Below are 20,237 nucleotides of genomic sequence, written 5' to 3'. Positions count from 1 at the left end.
CTGGCGGGAGGGCTATAGTGAGGATTCCCCCCAAAAGTAGCTAACACTCAATGAGCACATTCTGTGTTCTGAACCCTGCTCGACGCATGTGTGTACGTATGTGTATTAACGAATGTAATGTTCACCATAGCCCTCTGACATTTCACCAGTGTTCCCATTTTACAGATGGGGAAACTGAGTCACAGAGGGGCAACATCCTTTACCAGAGGAAGCAGACCCAAGCGTGAACCCAGGCAGGATGACTTGGGCTCCCAAGCCCCTCTCAACAGGGCATCTTGGCAGAGGTCATGTGGGTCAAGTTCACATCGCAGTGTGGGTGGGCCACGCAAGGGTGCGGTAGGGGCTTGGTGGGCTTCTTCGGGACTGTTGACACAGGAAGCTGAAGGCTGTGCCCTCCAGGGGTTGTGCCAGCCCTCCTCCCAGACTGCCATGCCGAGAGCGGGGAGAGGTTCAGCATCCTATCGCCTCGCCTCTGGGCTCCCTGGGACCTCATAATAGCCACCACCGAGCTGCCCACAGTGCCCCCCAGGGGGCTGCATGATGGGCTGGTTGGGGTCCCAGACCCTGTGGAGTGGGGAAAACAGCAGGTATCAGCACCTCGGTCAGGGAAGTGACCAGCTGCCCGGGAAAGAACACCTTTGTGTCCTGTACAAAATGTTCATTTGACTCAAATGACTGAGTCAAATCGCTCAATCACTTAAATAACTGAGTCGGGGAGACGGGGGAGACAGGTGAGCACTGGGTTCCTGGACAGTCTACAGTCAGGGGGTCATGGTTGGAAGGTGAGGAAGGCTTCTTGGAGGAGGTGATGCCGCGGGACCTGAAGGATGCTTAAGAGTTGGTGACTAACAGGCAGGACCTTCCTATGTGGACGACCAAGGAGAGGCATGATTGGATTTAATTCTCTCTCTCACTCTCATGGGAAGCCAGGAAGTGGGTGGGGGTTGGGGAACCAGGGAGGTGGCTGTTGGAATATATTTAGGCCAGAGATGATGGTGGCTTGAGGATACAGTTGGCAGATTTAACAAATAAAAATACAGGACATCCAGTTAAATTTGAATTTCAGATACAGAACAAGTAATTCTTTTTTTTAGTATAAAAAACCCTTTTTTTAGTATAACTGTGTCCCAAATATCGCATGGGACATACTTATACTAAAAAAAAAAATCCATTGCGTATCTGAAAATCAAATTTAACTGGGTGTCCTGTGTTTTACGTGCTAACCATACTTGGAGGGGGGATGTCTCAGGGGCCATGATGGGGTCATGATAACAGCTAACACTTATTGAGCAAATGCACTTTGATCATTTCCATTTTACAGATGGGTAAACTGAGGCCCAGAGGGATTTTTCTTTTTTTCTTGTAGCTTGTCTATACGGTTAGTAAGTGGGTGACACTTGATCAGGACCCAGGCGTGTTGGCTACGGTCCACCAGCAGTCAGAGCTTGCACCCTGCTTCTCCACGGGGTTTGGGGGTGGTGTTGCATAGACACTATGGTTCCCTCCCTCGGTGGCCCAGGTAAGGGCCTTCCTAATGCGACAGACTCCCTAGCCCCCTAGCGCAGCCCCGGCTCGGTGCCACCCCTCTGGCACCCCTCCTCCTGGGACACAGAGGCAGTGGGAGGGCCGGGAGGCGGCTTCGGGGGGCCTCCTCGCCCGGGCTGAGGCCGAGCCTCGCCCTCCTCCAGCCTGGGAGGATCCGCCGTCTGCGCCCGCCGGCAGGGGGAGGGGGCGGGTTATTTTTACCTCCCTCCAGGCAGCCAGGGCGACAGGAAGTGAGCACGCGGCCCGCCAGATGTGGGGAGCCGGGCAGCTGGGAGCAGCCACAGCTGGACTGGCGGCCGGCCGGGAGCGGAGTGTGTGCGCGGAGGGTGGATCCCCGGGCCTCCGGTCCCCTCTTTGTTCCCCGCCGCCCCAGCCTCCCTTCCAAGTCCCCTCACCCCCATCCCCCGCTCATCCCGGTCGTGGCCTCGCTGTCCCCCATCTGTGCGCCAGCCCCTCGCCTTCCCTCCCTCCCCCCACGCTCGAGGGCTCTCGGGTCCCGGGCGGGGAGGGGGACCCTGCTCCTCTCCCCGGGGACCCCCAGGATCCAGCAGAGTTGGGGGGTGAGAGAGGGAGACGGGCCCCCGCCGGCCCCGCCTGCCACCGCCATTGTTTACCCGTCGGCTGCCTCCTAGGAAACTTAACCCGCCCGCGGTAATTTTATTTGGGAACTTCGGCCAGTTGCCATTAGCAACCCCCAGTGACGTCAGAGGGGCTGGGGCCCGAAATCCCCGGGAAAAGAGGGGGGTGGGATTAGGGGGGAGACCCCCAGAAGGGCTCCTCCTTAACCCTGAGCTTGCCAGACCCCAGTGTGCCATACAGGCATACAGGAAAAGGCACCCCGATGTGACACTTCTTGGGTGACACCCCCGCCGCGCCAAATCTGGCCTGGTGCCAGGTCAGGGCCTGATGTCATCGGGTGCTGGGTGGGTGGTGAGTCAGTCCGGGGTGGGGGCTGGGCCAGGCCTGAGGGCTATTCCTTTCTGACTCGCCCACCAGTGCCCCTGAGCAACACCGGGACCCTTACCTGGGGGTTTCCGGCACCTGGCGGGGGGTCCCTACAGATCCCTGGGGTCTGTCTGTCTGAACCAGAGGTGGGTAGGCGGAGCCTTTCCTGGGGCTCCAGAAACCCGTCTGGGGCGATTGGGTTAGTAGCAGTGAGCTGGGGCCACCACGTAATGTCCTTCCCTGGACGTGGCGAGCGACGGGCGCCCTAGTAAGGGGATAGGGATGTGGTGGGGTCCGTGCTCAATCCATAACACAGCCCGTCACCAGGGCGACAGGAGGCAGGGGCCCTGACTGGCATGGGAGGATCACCGCCGTCAGCCTGGGGCTGGGCTGGGAGGAGCCACCCTAACCACAGTGACGTGCGACTTCCTCGGCAGGGCCTGTTTGATGTCTCTGTGTGCGGCGTTGCCATGGGGCCCGCAGGCAGCCCTGCATGTGAGCCGGGATGACCCGTGGGCCAGCTGGGCCAGTCAGGGTCCCTTGACCCAGTGCCCACCCCAGGCCTGAGTGTACCTGCTGTACCTATGTGCACGTGCTTATCCACCTTCTACCCTGGGTCTGCAGACTCCACGCCTCATCTCACAGCCTTGTAACAACTGCAAACTGCACAACGTCAGCCCCATTTTACAGATAACAAAACCGAGGCTCAGAGAGGTGTGATCATTTGACCAAAGACACACAGCTAGAAAATTGGGGAGCAAAGACTTGAAACTCTGCTTTTCCCCTCTCCCCGCCTCCATCCAGCTAGTCTTCCGGCTGTTTCTCAGATATGGCAGCCACATTCCTGTCTCAAGGTCTTTGCACTGGCTGTTCCCTCCACCTGGAACTCTCTTCCCCCACATGTCTGGGGGGCTCCTCTCTCAGCTCCTGCAAGTCTTTGTTTAAATGTCACCTCCTACTCAGGGATCCCTTTCCTGATCTGGCCCCTGACACACAGTGGCCACTCAGTGAATGTTTGTAGCATGAACCAATGGGTACATGTGTGCGCACGTGTGTGTGTGTGTGTGTGTGTGTGTGTGTGTGTGTGTGTGTGTAAGAGCCCTGTGCCACTTTGACCAAATGACCTGGCCTCACCCTGGCTGTGTCCCCTCACCCCTCCCCTCCCCAGCTGCCCCTGGGTAAATCAGCCAGCTCAGGACTGGGGTGGGCGTGTGGGGTCAAATATCAGGGGACTTGGTTGGGGGGGCCTGGGGGTTCTGGAAGGACCCTCCAAGCTGGTGGGGGGAATGCTATGTGAGCTGGGCTTGGTCTGAACCCCATGCAGGGGAACAGCAGCTACCACTAGATCAGAAGGACCCTGGTGAACAGGTATCCCAGGAGGCCAGCGTGGAGGAGGCATGACCCCTGAATGTGTGCTCCACTGGGCTAATGAGGGCAGGGGGAGACATCTGGATCTGGATCAGAGGCCTTGTTATGCGGTGTGACAGGAATGTTCTGGAGGGGCAGTGTGTGTGGGGGGCGGGTACAGGAGAAATTGGCACGGCGTTTGTCAGTGTAATTTGGTCATTTTCTACTTCTGGGATGACAAGTGTGTGTGTCCCCCACAGGGGGACCCCTGACTGCCTCTGGGAACTCCATTCTTGTTTGTAGCTGCTCAAGAGGCTGGGAGGTGAGGGCTCCCACCTTCTGGGCCCCACCCTGAGTTGGGGAATTCTGTGCAACTCCAAATCCTCCCCTGGGGGCCCCATGGGCGGGTGGCTCTGCCCCCTCCTGCCCCAACCTGCCAGATCCTGTAGCCGGGGCCAGCCTGCCCCTTGGGCCCCACAGGGAAGAAAGACCCGTAGAGCCCCCAGGGCTGGGCCCCATGGGATGGACGGTAAGTAGCTAGGTGTGGCTTCCACCTCCCTCTCCGCAGTCCCGCCAAGAGAGCTGAACTGATGAAATGGGGGACCCTGGAGGAATTCTGGGGTGCAAGGTGACACACAGGCATCCAACCAGTCCCTCCAGTCCTCTGTCTGGGCCTGCTGTTGGGTACCCCCACCCTCGGAGTTACTCAAAAGGGAGGCTGCTCTCTTACTACTCAGGAGGTGAGTGGCGACAAATCAGACCCCCTATCCCCAATGATACAACTTCAGAAATGTCGCTGGTGGGAGTGGGAAAAATTGTCCCCCCGAAGCAATGCCCACATGGGACTGGGAAGGGTCTGGCAGGCTGCAGACCACTGCAACGTGATGGTGGTCAAGGGTAGTGGCTGGGGGTCGATCAGCCTTTGTCCTGTCCCGGAGAGGGCGAATGGCAGCAGACATGCCCAAGGAGGCTGGCTTGGCCGCAGAGGGCACCCCGCCCCTCCTTTGCTGAATTTTGTTCCTGGCCCCCCACCTGGGCACCAGGCCAGGCCCCGAGGCAGGGCCTGGTCCTGAGGAACAATGCAGCCGTGTTCCTCCTGGTAGAGGGGAGGCTGGAGGATGAGGAGGGAGAGACATGCATACAGAGAAAGAGGGAGGGACCCAGGGAGGGCCTCTCTCCTAGGAATACTCCGGGAGCTGTGGAGTTTCCCAGAGGTCCCGGGTGGCTGGAGGAGAGTGCCAGGAAGCCTGGGGGGGAGGGGATCCATACCCAGGGACCACCTGGCCTGGAATCCGAAAGTCTTTTCTATGGCAGCAGGAGAGAGTTGGGTGGGATAAAAGGAGGGACTTCCTAAGGTTGGAGAAGGTGCTGTGGAACTGGACTGTTTGGCAGGATCCCAGAATACCCTAAGCCTCCCCAGGGAGGGGTCCACAGTGGCAATATGCCCCGGGTCTGGGACTGAACCCTCTCCAAACAGCCTCCCCCTCAATCGCCATGCCCCTGCTCAAGGCCTCCAGGGTTGCTCCTTCCTGCGCGGGGGCAGGACTTAGGCCGGGAGGGGTTCCAGAGGTGGGATGGGGGTTAGACCCCTTGCGCCCACCCTACCTGCGCAGGGAGAGTCTTGGCTTACAAATCGGGCCTGGGACCCAAGTTCGGGGTCCAGAGAGGGAAGTTGGGTTAGGTTTGGGGCCCAGGCAGATCCGGGACAAGGAGGGAGAAAGTTGGGCTCGAGCTGGGGACGGGACTGAGTTGGGGGACAGGCGCGAGAAAGTGGGGGCGGGCCGGCTCCGGGGGCACATGACGGCGGCGCCCGCCCCGCCCCGCGCCCGCCCCCTGCCCGGCCCGGGGATGGGGGAGGAGACCGGGGAAGGTTTTAAAAGCGATTCGGCCCCGCGGCGGGCCGGCCAGTGAGTGGGGTGGAGCGTGGCCGCCGGCCGCCCCCGGCCGGTCTCGGGCCCGCCGCCCGCCTGCGTCTGCCCCGCCGGGCCGGGGCGGCGGCCGGAGCCCGGACTCGGCTCCCCTCCCCCCGCGGGTAAGTCGGGAGGAGCCCGGGCGGGGGGCAGGGAGCGAGCGGCGCCTCGGCGGCGGCGGCCGCGGCGGCGACAACTTTTCCGCGCCGGGCTCGTGGGCGGGGTGGGGGTGCGCCCGGCGGGTCCCCCGGCCCTTTGCGAGGGGGAGGGCTCCGCCCCGCGCCCGGCCGGCGGGTACTGGTCGGCGGGGAGGTGGTGGGAGGACGGGGACAGTGCGAGTGACGGCGGCGGCCGCGGCGTCCCGGGGCGCCCCCTGCGGAGCGGGGGAAGGGCGGCCCAGCCTCTGTCCCCTCCCCGCGGGCCCGCCGCGTCCCTGCACCCAGGCCCCCCAGGAGACTCACGAGAGCGTGGTGGGGAGGGCGCGTCCCAGGGCCACTGGGGCAGGTTAAGGTGGGCAGGGAGTTGGCCGCAGGGTGGAAGGGCATGTGCTCGCCTGGGGCTTGGGGCTTGAGGTTTGGGGTGGGGGCATGGATATGCATGTGTGTGCCCCCCACCTGGCCTTTGACTGGAAGAATGGGTGGGGGTCTCTCGGAGTTCTTTGGATGGGGGTGTGGGGACAGTGGTTCAAGTTCTTGACATGTCACCCAGTGAGTGGGGAAAAGGCCTCCTATTGGGAGGGCCTGGCGGGGACTTGGGGGATGTCTCCCTGCCTCTCTCCTGGCCCAGCAGGGAAGGGCTCATTCAAGGTTGCATAGGAAGCGGGGACAGGTTTGGGACCAGCCCCGTGAAGCTCGGGGTCCCGTGCCCTTGGGCTGCAGGAGGAGGCGAAAGGGCCCAGGCCAGACAACCTGACTCCTCTGTGCTAGCCCCAGACTGACATCTCATTTGAGCGCTCGATTTGACAGCCACCAAAGCCCCCAGCCCTAAGTGACCTTCCTGCCCAGCCCAGCCCAGCCAGGCTCCAGACCGACAGCCCACTGAATGCCTTGGACATGCTCCCTGTCACCTGCCCCCTTCCCAGTCCCCACCCAGCTGCCAGCCCATGAAGCGAGGTGTATTTGGGTGAGGCTGGGGTCTGAAGGACCCCTGACACGAAGGGCGTCCTCTGGCAGTCCTGCCCGTGCCAGCCCCGAGCTGGAGGGCTGTACCCAACAGGTGCCCGGGCTTAGAGGCGAGGTGATGTCGGACACACCCTGTCCGCTCGCCCACGCACGCTGCTTGGACCAGCCTGGGTACATGTGTGCACATGCCACTGTCCTGGGAAGGGGCCTGGTGCCAGCTCTGTTCTGGCATCCAGGGGCGTATCTCTTGCCCTCTGCCCTAGCAGGATGTCCTCTGGGAGCTCCCTCAAGACCCCAACCAGCAGGCCTTGCCTGTGGGCCTAGAGGGGACCCTAAAATAGCCGCTGGCCTGGCCCAGGGCTGGCACGAGGAGCACATGCGTGACAGGGCGTGTCCAGGGGGGTCGGGCCTGTCTGTGCTGGCCTGGCCTTGGAGCCTTTTGCTCACCGCAGACCCTTGGTCGCCGGAGAAAGACAGCAGAGGCGGATGCTCTGGGGGGGACCCCCGTGCCGTGCCCAGCCCCTGCCTGGTGTGAGTGGAGGCCAGATGTCCTGTGCAGACCGAAGCTGCAGGGCAGGCTCACACCCGTCTGCACTCTCGGGGTGACCGGCCCCGGAGGTGCACTGCGGTGACCTGTTCGCCCTAATCCAGGTGGCGCTTTGATACATCTTCAGGCATTTTTCAGAGTTTGCCCTTCACCTTGGGAGGCTTGCTGGGGGAGTCCGTCCTCTTCGAATAATGCCACGGGGAACCCTGCGCGGTCTTGAGAAAACTCCTTCCTGCTCCTTCTTTTCACACTTTGGATGTGGTTTATGCCTGGATCAGGCCTGGCATTTTTTAGACTTAACTTTGTGACCTTAGGCCGGGCTCTGAATCTCTGGACCTCAGTTACCCCATCTGTAAATGGGGAGCATTCGGAAATGGCGCGGAGAGAAAGTAGTACACTTCCCTTCTCCGTCCCAGGCCCCGACTTCAGATCCTTTTTGGGGTGCTCTGGCCACTTTCCCTCCTGCTGTTGGGTGGGTGTCCTGGGTGGACACTGAGGTGTGTCTGGGGAAGATCCTGCCTTGAATGCCAGTCACCTGGGGAGGATGTGTGTGGAGGGCAGCGGGCGTGGGTGTGTGAGAATCCTTGGGCAGAGAAGGACTCCGCCATGCTGGGCACGGCTGAGTCACGCTCCAGCGGCGCCTTGCCCCAGGGTGCTGGAGCTGGCGCCACCCTGGGTGTGGTCACTGAGCTATGGCCCTGGGCAGAGCAGGGCTGGGTGGTCTAGGACACGGGGCCTGGCTGGCGAGGCCCCTGGGAACCTATCTCTGTGATGCCAAGCTCCTTGGAACCCCCCTCCCCGGCCCAGTTCTGAGGTCACCATGCAGGACGGTGGGCACCCACACCCTGAGAATGCCTTGGGGAGCCCAGGAACCCCGAGCCTTGGGTCTGGGAATTGTTGGGTGTCAAGGGAGGTGTCTAGTCACAGCCTTGAAGGCCAGCGGGCCCCTAAAGCTAGGCCAGCACTGGAAAGTGGACCCGTATGAGAAGAAGGCAGAGGTGGACATGACCGTGAGTCTACCTCTCAGCTAAGGGATCCCAGCGTGGATGTTAGGGGCCCCTGGGAATTCTGTGATTGGTTTGGGAGGGCTTAAAGTCTAAGGAGGGGTTAGAGTGTGGACCGGCTGGGCACAATGGGGGCTGGGATGTGACTTTCGTGGTTCCCCTATTTATAACAAGTGATTCAGCCCTCACTTACTCACCCCTTCCTGAGCCTCCCCACCCCCCCAACACTGGGTGGGCAGTAGTGCCCACCCATTTGCCAGTGTCCTGGTTTTCCCCACCCTGGTGCCAGCCTCCGAGGGCTGCCCATGGGGGCAGCTGTTATTGTCCCGCTGTGCTGGGACTGGGGCAGAGGGGCGGGGGGCTGGCGGTCAGTCGGGGCTTGGCTGGGCAGCCCAGGTTGGCGGCTGGCTCCAGGCCCAGCCCGCGGAGCTTCTGCTGAGAGTCTGGGCCCATTAGGCAAAGCGTTAGTGACAGGCTGGGAAGGCGGGTGGCGCGGCGGGCAGGGCGGGGCCTACAGCCCTTGGTATTTTCCGATCCCAGCTGCTCTGTGAGGGTGGAAAGTATTTGGGGACCAGGCTTGGGGGCGGAGGTGGTGGTGGCGCCCCCGGCGGAAGCCGCCCCTGATTCATTCTTGGAGCATGGGGTTGGGGGGGAGCGATACGTGTGCCGTGTGTGTCTGCACACGCACACACATGCTCGCTGTCTGCGGGGTGTACTCAGGCGCGCGTGTGTACGTACATTGCCTGACCGGGGTGTCCCGCTGCAGCCTGGGGCCTGCTTCGCTCCCCCAGCCCAGGGGCCCAGCCTCACCCCCACGCCTCCAGCTGCCAGGAGCTTGGTCCTCCCTGGACACCACCTCCCATGAGCCCAAGAGGCACACCATGATTGGTAAAGGGGGCCCCAGCTCTTGGGCACCTGCGTGGCAGTACCCCTTCCACTTGAGACCCAGACCTTTTGTGCCTGCGGGGATGGGGAGTGGCCTTGGCCCCAGCCCTGGGCTCTGAGCAGGGGAAACCCCACAGGAAACGGGCCTGGCCAAATGGCCGCCCTTCCCGTTCTCGTCCCTGGGACACGAATGTGCTGTCTCACTTCCGGAGGCGGCCTGGGGAGGCTGGCCGCCCTGCGGGGCCCCGGCTGCTCCCAGTCGGTGCCCCCAGACCCTAAGGGGACAGGGCTGTGGCTGGGGCCTGATGGGAGCGGTTGGCCACTCTGTGTGTGTGTGTGTGTCTGTGTGTGTGCGTGTGTGTGTGTGTGTGTGTGTGTGTGTATGGCAGGGGGTGACAAAGCAAGACATCTACCACCTCCTATCTCCCAGTGGTGGGTGCCACCAGATTGGACACTGAGGTCCTACCGGTGTGAGGTGTCCTTGTTTCTGTTGTCCTGCCTGGTACTGACTGCGTCATCCCTGTTGTGATCACGCATATCACTCATGGGACCCTCGGCACGACTTACGGAGTAGATACTTATTATTCCTTTTTTGCAGACGGGGAAACTGAGGCTCAGAGAGGTTGACCAACTTGCCCAGAGTCACCCAGCGAGGAAGTGGCAGAGCTGGGGGTTTCAAATACAGGTGTATTGGCTCCAGAATTGGGGTCTCTTAGCCACTGGGCTCTTATCCTAAGAGGCTTCATTTACTGTGACCCATGCAATCTCAGGGCCCCCTGCTTGGAAGGACCCGGAGCTTGGTTTAAGGATGTTCTGTTGCCGATGTCGTGAAATTCTTAATTAACGAACTAGGGGCTCACATCTTCATTTTGCACTGGGTGCCCAAAATTCCGCGGCCTGCTCTGGTGCTGGGCATTTGCTGAACGGCACACACGCTCTTGGTGAAATCTCACCAGGCTGTGTGGGAGAGGCTCTTGGCTCCATTTTACCGATGGGGAAACTGAGGCTCGGAGGGTATTTGAGAAAGTGCAGAGCGGGGCTTGGAACCTCGGGCTGTTTGGATGGAGAGGACTGCATCTTTGAGCGCGGGTTCTGTGCTCTGGGGGCAGAGGGGGGTGCGTGCCTAGGGGGAGGTCGGGGTACTTGCCGTTGGCATCTGCTCTGGTGGGGCGCGGGCCCCTGTGTCCTGGCTACCAAGGAGATGGGGCTACGGTGGGGGGAGGCCCTGGTGGTTTCCTCCTGCCCTTCAGGCTTCTAGGAAGTGGCGCCAGCTGGGGTGAGATCACTTCCTCACCCGCCTGCCCGCCCCCCTCGGCTTCCTCTCCCTATGGCCTCGTTTGGCCTGCCCAGGGCTGGGGGTGGGGGCGCGAGAGGGGGGAACTTGGCTTTGGAAGTTCCTGCAGCCTCCTTGGCCTAAAAGGGCCCCGTGGGCATCTCTGCTCTCCGGGGCTGGGGCCGGGACCCAGGGCACAGCCAGGGTCTAGCTCTGCGGGCAGTTGTGCCGCCTGCGGGGAAAGGCTTCCCGGGGAGGGAAGGAAGGCAGCAGCTGAGGACCTGGACAGGAGATGCCCCAAGTCTCATTACCTCCTTTACTCTCTCTCTCCCCTCCAGGTGCCAGCCTCTGGCCCCGCCCGATGCCCCCTCACCCCTGTGCCATGGCCGGCTGGGGTTCCTGGGGATGGGATTTGCTGCCTATCACAAATCACATTGCCAGGGATTTCCAACCGACCCTGAGCTCTGCCGCCGAGGATGCTGCCTGCCCGGGGACAGGGTGGCAGAGAGGCCCCGAAGCCTGTGTGCCTGGCCTGAGGAGCAGGGCTTAGCTGCTTGTGAGCAGGGTCCACACCAAATCATGTTCACAGTGGCTAAGTTCCGCCCCCCGGGCCCCCACCTCCTCTGGCCGTGCCGCCTCGTCCCCGCTGCCACTGCCTGTCCCGCTGTCCTGCTGCCCGGCCTCCCTGGGCTCTGCCTCCCGTGCCTACTGAGCTGAAACACAGTTGATTTGTGCAGACTGGCTCAGTTCAGCAGGAACAGGAGTCAAGCCCCCTTGGAGCCCGCAGCCCCTGCCTTCCCTGGGTGGGCCGATGCCTGGAAAGAGGGAGCGAGGGAGGGGGTGGGTGGGCCTGGCTGGGCCCAGCTGTCTGCCGCAGGCCCCTTTCCCTAACTGTACACTTGAGGATCCCACTCCGTGGCCACACTTCAGCCTGGGCTGTGGCCCCAGGATGGACAGGTAGGTGGCTAGGTGGGTAGACAGCCCTTCCATAAAAAAGGAAGCTAGCTGTGTCCCCTCTGAGCCTGGGCCTCAGCCCCTCCTCTCCCAAGCCTGGCAGGGGACGTAGCCCTGCCCTGCACCTTCCCAGCAGCCAGTTACCCAAGAGGAAGCTGCTTTGGGCCCCCCTGACCGTTAAATGCCAACTCTGGGCTTCCGGAATCAGGCTGGGCTGACCTGACCTGGCCCCATCTCCCTGGGCCCTGCAGCTTCCTAACTTGGGGGAGGAGCAGTGACACCCGCCCTACACGTGGGGCAGGGAACAAGGTCCATGTGAACCCAGAAGGGACACAGGCAGGGCTGCTCAGTCCTGGGGCCCTGGGAACAGCTGATCCTCCCCTCCTCGGGTGGTCTTGGGACAGGGAGGAATTAAGACTCTGTCCACTATCTCAAAGTCACATGGGATGAGGGGCTCTTTTCTGGGTGGGACTGAGGAGGCACAGTGAAGCTCCCCAGGTCTTTGGGGCCAGCCCGCTGTCCCCTTTCCCAACCGTGGGCAGGGGCGGATAGAAGCTTGAGGTGGGAGGGAGAGGCAGTTTGTGCTGTGTGTCATGCCTGTTGTCCAATTAAATAAAAGTCGCCCTGGCTTCATTCCTGAAGGTCTGGTCTGTGATTCACTCCTGCCTCTAGTCCCTGGAGTTTCAGCTTTCGATTGGCCTGTCCTGGCGCCCCAGACTCCTGACTCCACCGCCACCCCATGCCCACCCCGCCTTTCCGAGGAAAGTGGCAGTTTAGTCACAGGGACTCAGAGGATTCCCTGTGCTTGGAAAGGTGACCCAGCAGGGACTGACTTTCAGTGATGTGACCGGGAGAGCTGGTTACTGAGAGAGCTGTTCTGGGGAGGACCCAGATGGGGTCACCCTGATGGAAACGCTCGGCCTGAAGGGTGACATTTGGAGACAACTGGGACCTGAGGGTTTTGAGCCAGTGACGTTTGTGGGGGGCAACTGGGGACCTAAGGGATAACTCAGGCCTGGGAGGAAGATCTGGAGCGCCTGCTATCTGACAATGCTAGAGGGTAACTTGGGCTCGAGGTGACATGAGGGAAACCCCAGGCCGGAGGGGGGACATTTCGGTGTGACTGGGACCTGAGTGGCGCCCCAGGTCGGTGGGAACGTTTGTGGGTAACTGGCAGCTGAGGAGCACAGTACGGGGTGCCCCAGGCCTGAAGACATTTGGAGGTGGCAGGGACCACAGGGGGTGCGCTAGAGGTTTGCCACCCCCCACCATCCCAGGACTCCAGCGGCTGCGGGGAACGCACCGACCAGCCCAGGGGCCGCCTGCACATACCTGCGGGAACACGCGCGGCGGGGCAGGAGGTGGGGCCGCCTCCAATTGGTCCCCTCGAGTGGAAGGCGGTGCCACAAGCCAATCGCCGTGCCCAGCCCCGCGAAAGCCCGGCCCACGACTCCGCGAGGCGCCCTCTAGCGGCCGGCTCCGGCACTCCGGGGAGGCCCTGTCCTCACCTGCCCCGGCCCAGACAGTGACCCAGACACAGTCCGTCCATTCGTCCGTCAGTCTCTAAAAGCAGGGTGGCCCCGAGCGATCTGATTCTCGGGGAAGTGTAGACAACTAAAGTCCTCCCCACTGTCCCGCAGACCCCACAGTCTATTTGGGGACTGGGAGCCTCATCTCTGGTGTAAGATCCCAGACATGCCCTGGCCACGCCCCTCATCGTCCAGACACGCCCACCCCGCTCGTCCTGTCTTGGCCGTGGCCCCGCCCACCGAGGCCGAACTAAACCCGTTACCGATTTTGGTCCGGGTGTCTCCCCTACCCAGCTGCACCCGGCACCCGCCACCGCCTCCCGTGCGTAGCAGTTTGGAGACAAGTAACTCCCAATATTGGTGTCCGGAGCCAGGGCACCCCCTAGTGGCCATTCCCAGCCGTGCACGGGCCATGCAGCTTGGGGTGGGGCAGGCTCCGTGGCCCCAGCGAGGTACTGAATCGAGCGGCCTTGCTTCCTAGGCCTTGCTTCCTAGCCGGCAGTCCTCTCTTTCAACTTTGCAGCCTCAGTTTTCTCGTCTGTAAAATGGAAACGATAATCCTACAGACTCGAGGCTGTGGTGACGACTGAATGACAGCTGTAAAGCATTCAGTACCATGCTTGCTCACGGTTACGGAAGGATTCGCCATCCTGTTTGCGATTATTCACATAATTATCCCCGGATAAAGCCAAAAAGTCTCTCCCATTCCTCCCCAGAAATGAGGCTGGAGATTTTTTTCTTATGTGGAAGAAACGGGGTGACCCTGGCCCGAAGGAGTAAGGGGCGGACAAACCCCTATCTCAAAATAAAATTAAAAAGAAAGAGCTGTGTTCAATCTTTAAAAAAAGAAAAGAGAAAAAAAACACGGATATACAATATATGGTTCAATAAATAGAAAAAAGTTACAAAATGACGTGGTCTTTTGTCCTTAATACACAAGAGGGGGGAAGGTGCGGGGAGGTGACTCGGGAGTGGGACGCCCTCCCCCCTCCTCCCCCTGGGCCAAGGCAGGGGAGGGGAAGGGTGGCCAAAGAGAGGCAGCGTCTGGGACCGAGAGAGACGCAGAGAAATGCAGAGAAATGTGGACACAGAGTAAGAGGAATGGGTGAAGCAGGGAGACAGAGGAGGGGAAAGGGACAGACAAGACAGCCAGAAAATGCCAAGAAGCAGGTCTCTTTCCTTTCCAGATCGGGGGCGGGGGTCCCTGGCTCTCTTGTGCCTGTGTCCCCTGACACCAGGCTGGGAGGGGCAGTGAGTGAGCCTCGCTCGGTTCCTGAGTTGCAGGTCCAGTGACTAGCAGGTGGGGCAAGGGGCAGTGATGACCACCCCCAGCCCACCTTGGGACCCTGGTGCCCAAGGGAATGGGGGCACGTCCTGGCCAGACATGGGGGGAGGGGGTGAGGTATGTGGTTGAGGCCTGAAGCCTCCTCAAATCCTTCAGTGGGGGTGAGACATTGGTCCTGGCTGGGCAGCTGCCCAGGAGGCGGCAGACTAGGGACCCTGAGCAGTGGGGCGGAGGGAGGGCACAGGGAACTCAGATGCCCTAATACAAGTCCCCTGGCCACCAGGGGAGGGGTTCGGGGGGGGTCTGCTACATTGACTTAGCGGGCCAGTTTGTGGGAAGTCCTGCCTCCCGCCACCTCCTGGAGCCCAAGCCAGGCCTGTGAGTTTGGAGAGGGGGAGCTTGCTATTGCTTTTGGGGTGCCCAGGGCGGGGTCATACCGGCTGCCCAAGCACACACCCCCTTCCAGGCTCCTGGGTGGTGGTATGGCTTCTGCTCCTAGAGTCTCGCACACTCATTCGCACACTCCTAGGCACGCATGTGGCCGTGGCAGGACGCCACCCCTCTGCCTCCCATCTCCAGCCGGGCTCCTTCCCTGACTTAATACTGAAATGCCACATGGGCCTCCAGTGCCGAGGCCCCCCATGGAGAGCGGGGGTCGGGGGGGCAGGGGCGACGGGACCCCCACTCCCACCACCCTGCCGCCCCTCAACCGAAGCGCTCCCGCACCAAAAGCATGAGCTTCTTCTTGCCCTTGTAGGTCTGTTTGAGGTTCTCCAGGAACTGGGCGAACTGAAGGTGCCCGTCGGGCGCCAAGAGGAAGGTCTCACGGGCCTTGCCCAGGAACTCGATGAAGTCGCCATAGTGTCGCGGGCTAATGTGCGTGAGGCGGGAGTGGCTGGTGGTGATGTAGGCGGCTACCGCGGCGTCCAAGAGCTGGCAGAGCGGGGCCCGGTCGGCACCCAGTGGCTTGGCAGCCCGGCGGGCGCCCAGGGGACCCAGGCCAGGCGCCGAGAGGGTCCAGCGGCGCAGGATGTCGGAGAGCATCGGCGCACAGTGGATGCTTCGAACGATAAGGGGGACGATGGCGGAGAGCTCGTGCCGGCCCAGCGAGTGGCTGAGGGAGCAGGCCCACAGCACGTCGTTGACGGCGGGGTGGCTGTCCTGGTTGAAGGCGATGCTGAGCTGCGCCAAGGCCAGCGTCGCCAGCTTGTAGGCTCGCAGCGGCAGGCCCCGGTGCTCCATGTAGCGGGCCACGGTGAAGAGGTGAGCGTGGCCCAGGCCTCCGGCGGCGGCGTCCAGCACGATCTGATAGGCCGCCTCGAAGGCCGCGTGGTTCTTCTCGCACAGGGTCAGGGCGGGCAAGGCGCAGTTCTGAGGGTCTTTCATGGCGCACTGCAGGGCCAGGGTGCGCGCGCAGGCCCAGAGCTCCTCCCGCCGGGCCGTGTCCAGCTGCAGCCGCAGCAGCGTGGCATGCGTGGTGCCTGTCACCGCCACGATGGTGGCCGCCTCCACCGGCGTGAATAAGGAGTACCAGTTTTGCATGATGTTCATCAGGGCTTGTGGGCCTGGTGGGAGGTGACAGGAGAAACTGTTCAGTAGGGACGGATGGGTGTTTGCATGGATTTACCCAGACACCGCCTTTCCTCCCCCCACCCCGACCGCTACACCATGCTGGACAGAAACTTTGTTTTTATTTTTTGTTTTTGTTTTTGTTTTTTGGCATCAGCATAGCTCACTGCAACCTCAAACTCCTGGGCTCAAGTGATCCTCCTGCCTCAGCCTCCCGAGTAGCTGGGACTACAGGCGGGCACCACCACACGGGGCTCATTTTTCTATTTTTTGTAGAGACAGGATCTCTTGCTCAGGCTGGTCTCGAACCCCTGATCTGAAGCGGTCCTCCCGCCTTGGCCTCCCAGAGTGCTACGATTACAGGAATGAGCCACCCCACCCGGCCTGGACAGAAAGTTTGTTTTACTTTTCCAAAAAATCAGGAGGCAGCTAGACTAGGTGGGAATTGGGGTAGGACACTAATGTGGTGGCCGCCACCACATTAGCCTGGCCATCCTCTGGGCCTTTGTTCAGTCTGACGATCCCTCCCGGCTTAGCCCTGAGCACAGGACAGAGTCAGGGAAAAATTTATGCTGCTCTTTCTTGGCTCTTTCTGGTTTCCTCAGTGGCACGTGCAGAACCACAACAGGGAGGTGGGTGGCGCGACCCCTCAGGGGCTCTCACCGATCTCCGTGGCACAGCCGACCAGCCAGCGCACCATCTCCCTCCGCCGCCACGTCATGGTGTTCAGGGTCATCCGCATCACCTGCGGGGTGCGAGCGGGGACAGAAGAGGAGGAGGGTCACTTGGTGTCTTGGGCCGGCCCATGGAGGACCCCAGACAATCCTGGAGGTTAAGGCTGAGCCAATGAACTTGGGCTGGTGACCTCACCTCTCTGGGCCTCAGTTTCCTCATGTATAAAGTGGGGCTAAAAATAGTATCTATGTCATACGATTGTTGTAAGAATTAAACAAATTGTGTGGTCAAGCTCTGCCCAGTGCTTGTTGCTTGAAAGTGATCAGGTAAAGTCAGCCACTACTATTCCTGTATTCCTGCTATGGCTGGGTTGTTCTTTTATTTTTATTTATTTATTTTTTTTGAGACAGTCTTGCTCTGTCGCCTGAGCTAGAGTGCAGTGGTGTCATATCATAGTTCACTACAGCCTCCAACTCCTGGGCTCAAGCGATCCTCCTGCCTCAGCCTCCGGAGTAGCTGGGACTACAGGTGCACACCACGACCCCCGGGTAATTTTTTCTATTTTTAGTAGAGACGGGGTCTTGCTCTTGCTCAGGCTGGTCTCGAACTCCTGAGCTCAAGCGATCCTCCCGCTTCAGCCTCCCAAAGTGCTGGGATTACACGCATGAGCCACCGCTTTAGATCTCTTATTTTCTTATTGAATCTCAGCCAATAAGGCCCTGGCCTCGCGGACACCCTCCTTGTCTATCCCCTCAGCCCCCGCCCCACCCAGGTCCCCTGGGGTCCACACCCTGCAGTTCATTCATTCCCTGCACTCCGTATCTGAGACTTGCCCTTGCAAGAACACCCCTTGCTCTGTCCCTTGCCCAGCCCCTGGGGACGACAAGGACATTCAGCTGCAGGCCCCGCCTACAGGAATTTCAGTGGCAGACCCCACTCCCAGGGGTGGCTCCAGTACCTTCGGGACCTTCCCCCAAGCCAGCCCCTCAGGGGTGAACCGGTCCTCCTAGGCTGCCTTTGTCTTCAGGCCCCGCCTCCAAGAAAGCTCCTTATTGGCAGGCTCTGCCCCACCCTAAGCTTCAACTCCACCCACCCATGGTCCCTAACCAATGGCCAATCAGTCTCAGGCCCCGCCCGCAGGGTCCACTTGTTCTTAGGACCCACCCACTCATTTGCGGCCCTGTCCTTTCCCTCCACTGATTACCCCTATTTCATTCTCAGTCACATCTCCAGGGGCGATTCCCATTCATAAGCGACCGGTGACCCATCATTCCCTCACTCCCAGGACTTTTACTCACGGACCCGGCCCTTCTGTGGCCCCGCCCCCATAGGTGTGGCTCACATACAGAGCCCACCCACAGGGGTGTGGCTAACATTCCAACCCCAACCCCAGAGGGGCAGCTCACACTTAGGCCCCACCCAGAGGCATGTCTCACACTCAGGCCCCGCCCCGAAGCAGCATCGCCCTCCCGCCTCCACCTGGCAGCCCTCACCTGCAGGCCTAGCTCCAATGCGATGCCCAACAACGTGGTGTCCGGTGGCGCACTGGCTGGGGTGGCTGTCTTGCAGGCGTCCTGCGCCAGCTTGAAGAGCAGGGCCGGAGAGTGGATGTTCTGCTGGATGGAGCCCAGGACCGCGTGCAGCCACTTAGGGTCTCCTGGGTGAAGGGAGGGCCAGAGAGCACCGTCGGACAAACTCCAGCACCAGCCCCTGCGGCTGCCCAACTTGTTCACACGGGTCCCCCCTCCCTGGGGCATGTGCGTGAGTGTGGAGGCAAAAACTCTGTGAAAGTTCAGACCTTCAATGCCTCCCTCTGCTGGTTACCTCCCAGTTATCTCCTGGAGGAGGCCACCTCGTGACCCTCTGGCCCCTTTACCTTCAAGGGCATTGATTCTGGACCCAGAATGCTAGGGTTCAAAACCCTGTCCTGCCACAAACTAGCTGTGTGACCCTGAGCAAGTCACTTCACCTCTCTGGGTCCTAGCTGTCCCCTCTGTAAAATGGGTAACACGCAGGCAATGGAACCGGTCTCACAGGGCCGTGGTGAGCCCATACTTGGAAAGGCCTTAACGTGGCAAGGAGCTACACAAATGTTAGCTTTTATTAATAACTATGATTATCACTGATCCAGATCCCATAAGCCCCTGTCCCTCTGCTGCAGCCACACTGGCCTCCTCTCTGTTCCTCAAACATAACAGGCATGGTCCAGCCTCAGGGCCTTTGCACTGGCTGTTCCCTATGCCTAGAATGCTCTTCCCAGATGCTATGGACTGGATTGTCCCCCCACTACCCCTCTGCCAATCATACATTGAAGCTCTAACACCCAATGTGATAGTAATTGGAGATAAGGCCTTTGGGAGATAATTAGGTTTAAATGAGGTCATGAGGGTAGGGCCCTCATTAGAGGATTAGTGCCCTTATAAGAAGAAACCAAGAACTTTAACTTTCTCTCCCTGTCCTTTTCTCTCTCTCTCTCTTTCTTCTCACCATGTGAGGATGCAGCAAGAAGGTGGTCATCTGCAAGCCAGGAAGGGAGCCCTCACTGGGAACTGACCATGCTGGCACCCTGATCTCAGACTTCTAGCCTCCAGAACAATGAGAAAATAAATTTCTGTTGTTTAAGTAGCCCAGCCTATGGTATTTTGTTGTGGCAGCCCGAGCTAGGACACCAGGTACCTGCCAGCTCCGCCCTCACCTTCAGACCTTTGCTTAAATGTCCACCTGCTTCATTCCCCTTCATAGCACCTACCACCTTCTCAGTTACTGTGTCACTGTCTTCTCCTGCTAGAATGTACTACCACAGGGCAGGGGATCTGGGATGGCTTTGTCGCCTGCTACATCCCCAGGACCTGGGACGGTGCCTGGTACCTGTAGAAGGTGCTTAAGGAATATTGATGGAATTTGGCAAAAGGATAAGAGGAGGTAGGAAAGGCAAGAGGGAAAGGAAGAAGGACAGGAAGGCAGAGGAGGAAGACGGGGGTATGGGGACAGTCGTCATCCTCACCCTTGGCGGCTGTCAGCATGGCAGAGGCCAGTTCGCACTGGCGGGTCTCCAGGTGGCCGAGGATGAACCAGCGGGGGAAGCGGTTGCTCATGATGGAGTCCAGAGGGTTGGAGTGAGGTTCTCCAGCCGGAAACGCTGTCTCCAGTACGGGAAGCCTGGGGTGAGGGGACATTGAAGCCCGTGGTGAGGCGGGGCTGCTGTCTCCATTCTCTCTAGGAGACAGAGAAGCTTCCTGCTCCAGCCTGAGCCTCCTCTCCCAGGCCAGCAGGGCCCTGGGAGCCCAGGAAGACGGAAGATGTGTACACAAGATGTTCACTGCAGTGCTGTTTATAATGGGATGGGAAATGATCTGGAATATGCCGTCACTTGGGATTGGGTTAAATAAACACTGCTGCATTCATGCACCAAGAGCCACGTGGCCGCTAAAGAGGTGAGGAGATGACTTGTGTCCTGATATGCCCCCCCATTAGTCCCTCTATGACACCCCTCCCCCTTGCTGGCTCGGCTCCAGCCACTGTCCCCTCAACGCCCCCAAACACACCAGCAACAGTCCTGCCTTAGGGCCTTTGCATGGGCTGTTCCCTCTGCCTGGAACACTCTTCCCAATCTCCTGGTAGCTCTCCCCTTCCCTCCTTCTTTGCTCA

General features: G+C 60.5%; 1 protein-coding gene across 1 annotated transcript in view; it reads right to left on the bottom strand.

Annotated features, from left to right (window-relative positions):
- Positions 1-13,961: 13,961 nt before the first annotated feature.
- Positions 13,962-20,237, bottom strand: part of ZSWIM4 (zinc finger, SWIM-type containing 4) — a 21,787-nt gene continuing 15,511 nt past the window's right edge. Inside the window, exons 7-10 of the mRNA XM_012641258.1 lie at positions 19,594-19,748; positions 18,083-18,246; positions 16,578-16,659; positions 13,962-15,910 (exon numbers count right to left, since the gene is read on the bottom strand). Coding sequence (XP_012496712.1) covers positions 15,051-15,910; positions 16,578-16,659; positions 18,083-18,246; positions 19,594-19,748 — 1,261 coding nt within the window. The 3' untranslated portion in view covers positions 13,962-15,050. The remainder of the gene's footprint in view (positions 15,911-16,577; positions 16,660-18,082; positions 18,247-19,593; positions 19,749-20,237) is intronic.

This window comes from Propithecus coquereli, unplaced genomic scaffold (genome assembly GCF_000956105.1).
Source record: "Propithecus coquereli isolate 6110/MARCELLA unplaced genomic scaffold, Pcoq_1.0 Scaffold164, whole genome shotgun sequence".
Taxonomy (NCBI): Eukaryota; Metazoa; Chordata; class Mammalia; order Primates; family Indriidae; genus Propithecus; species Propithecus coquereli.
The sequence above is the reverse complement of the archived record's forward strand: the minus strand, read 5'-3'. Positions and strand labels throughout refer to the sequence as shown.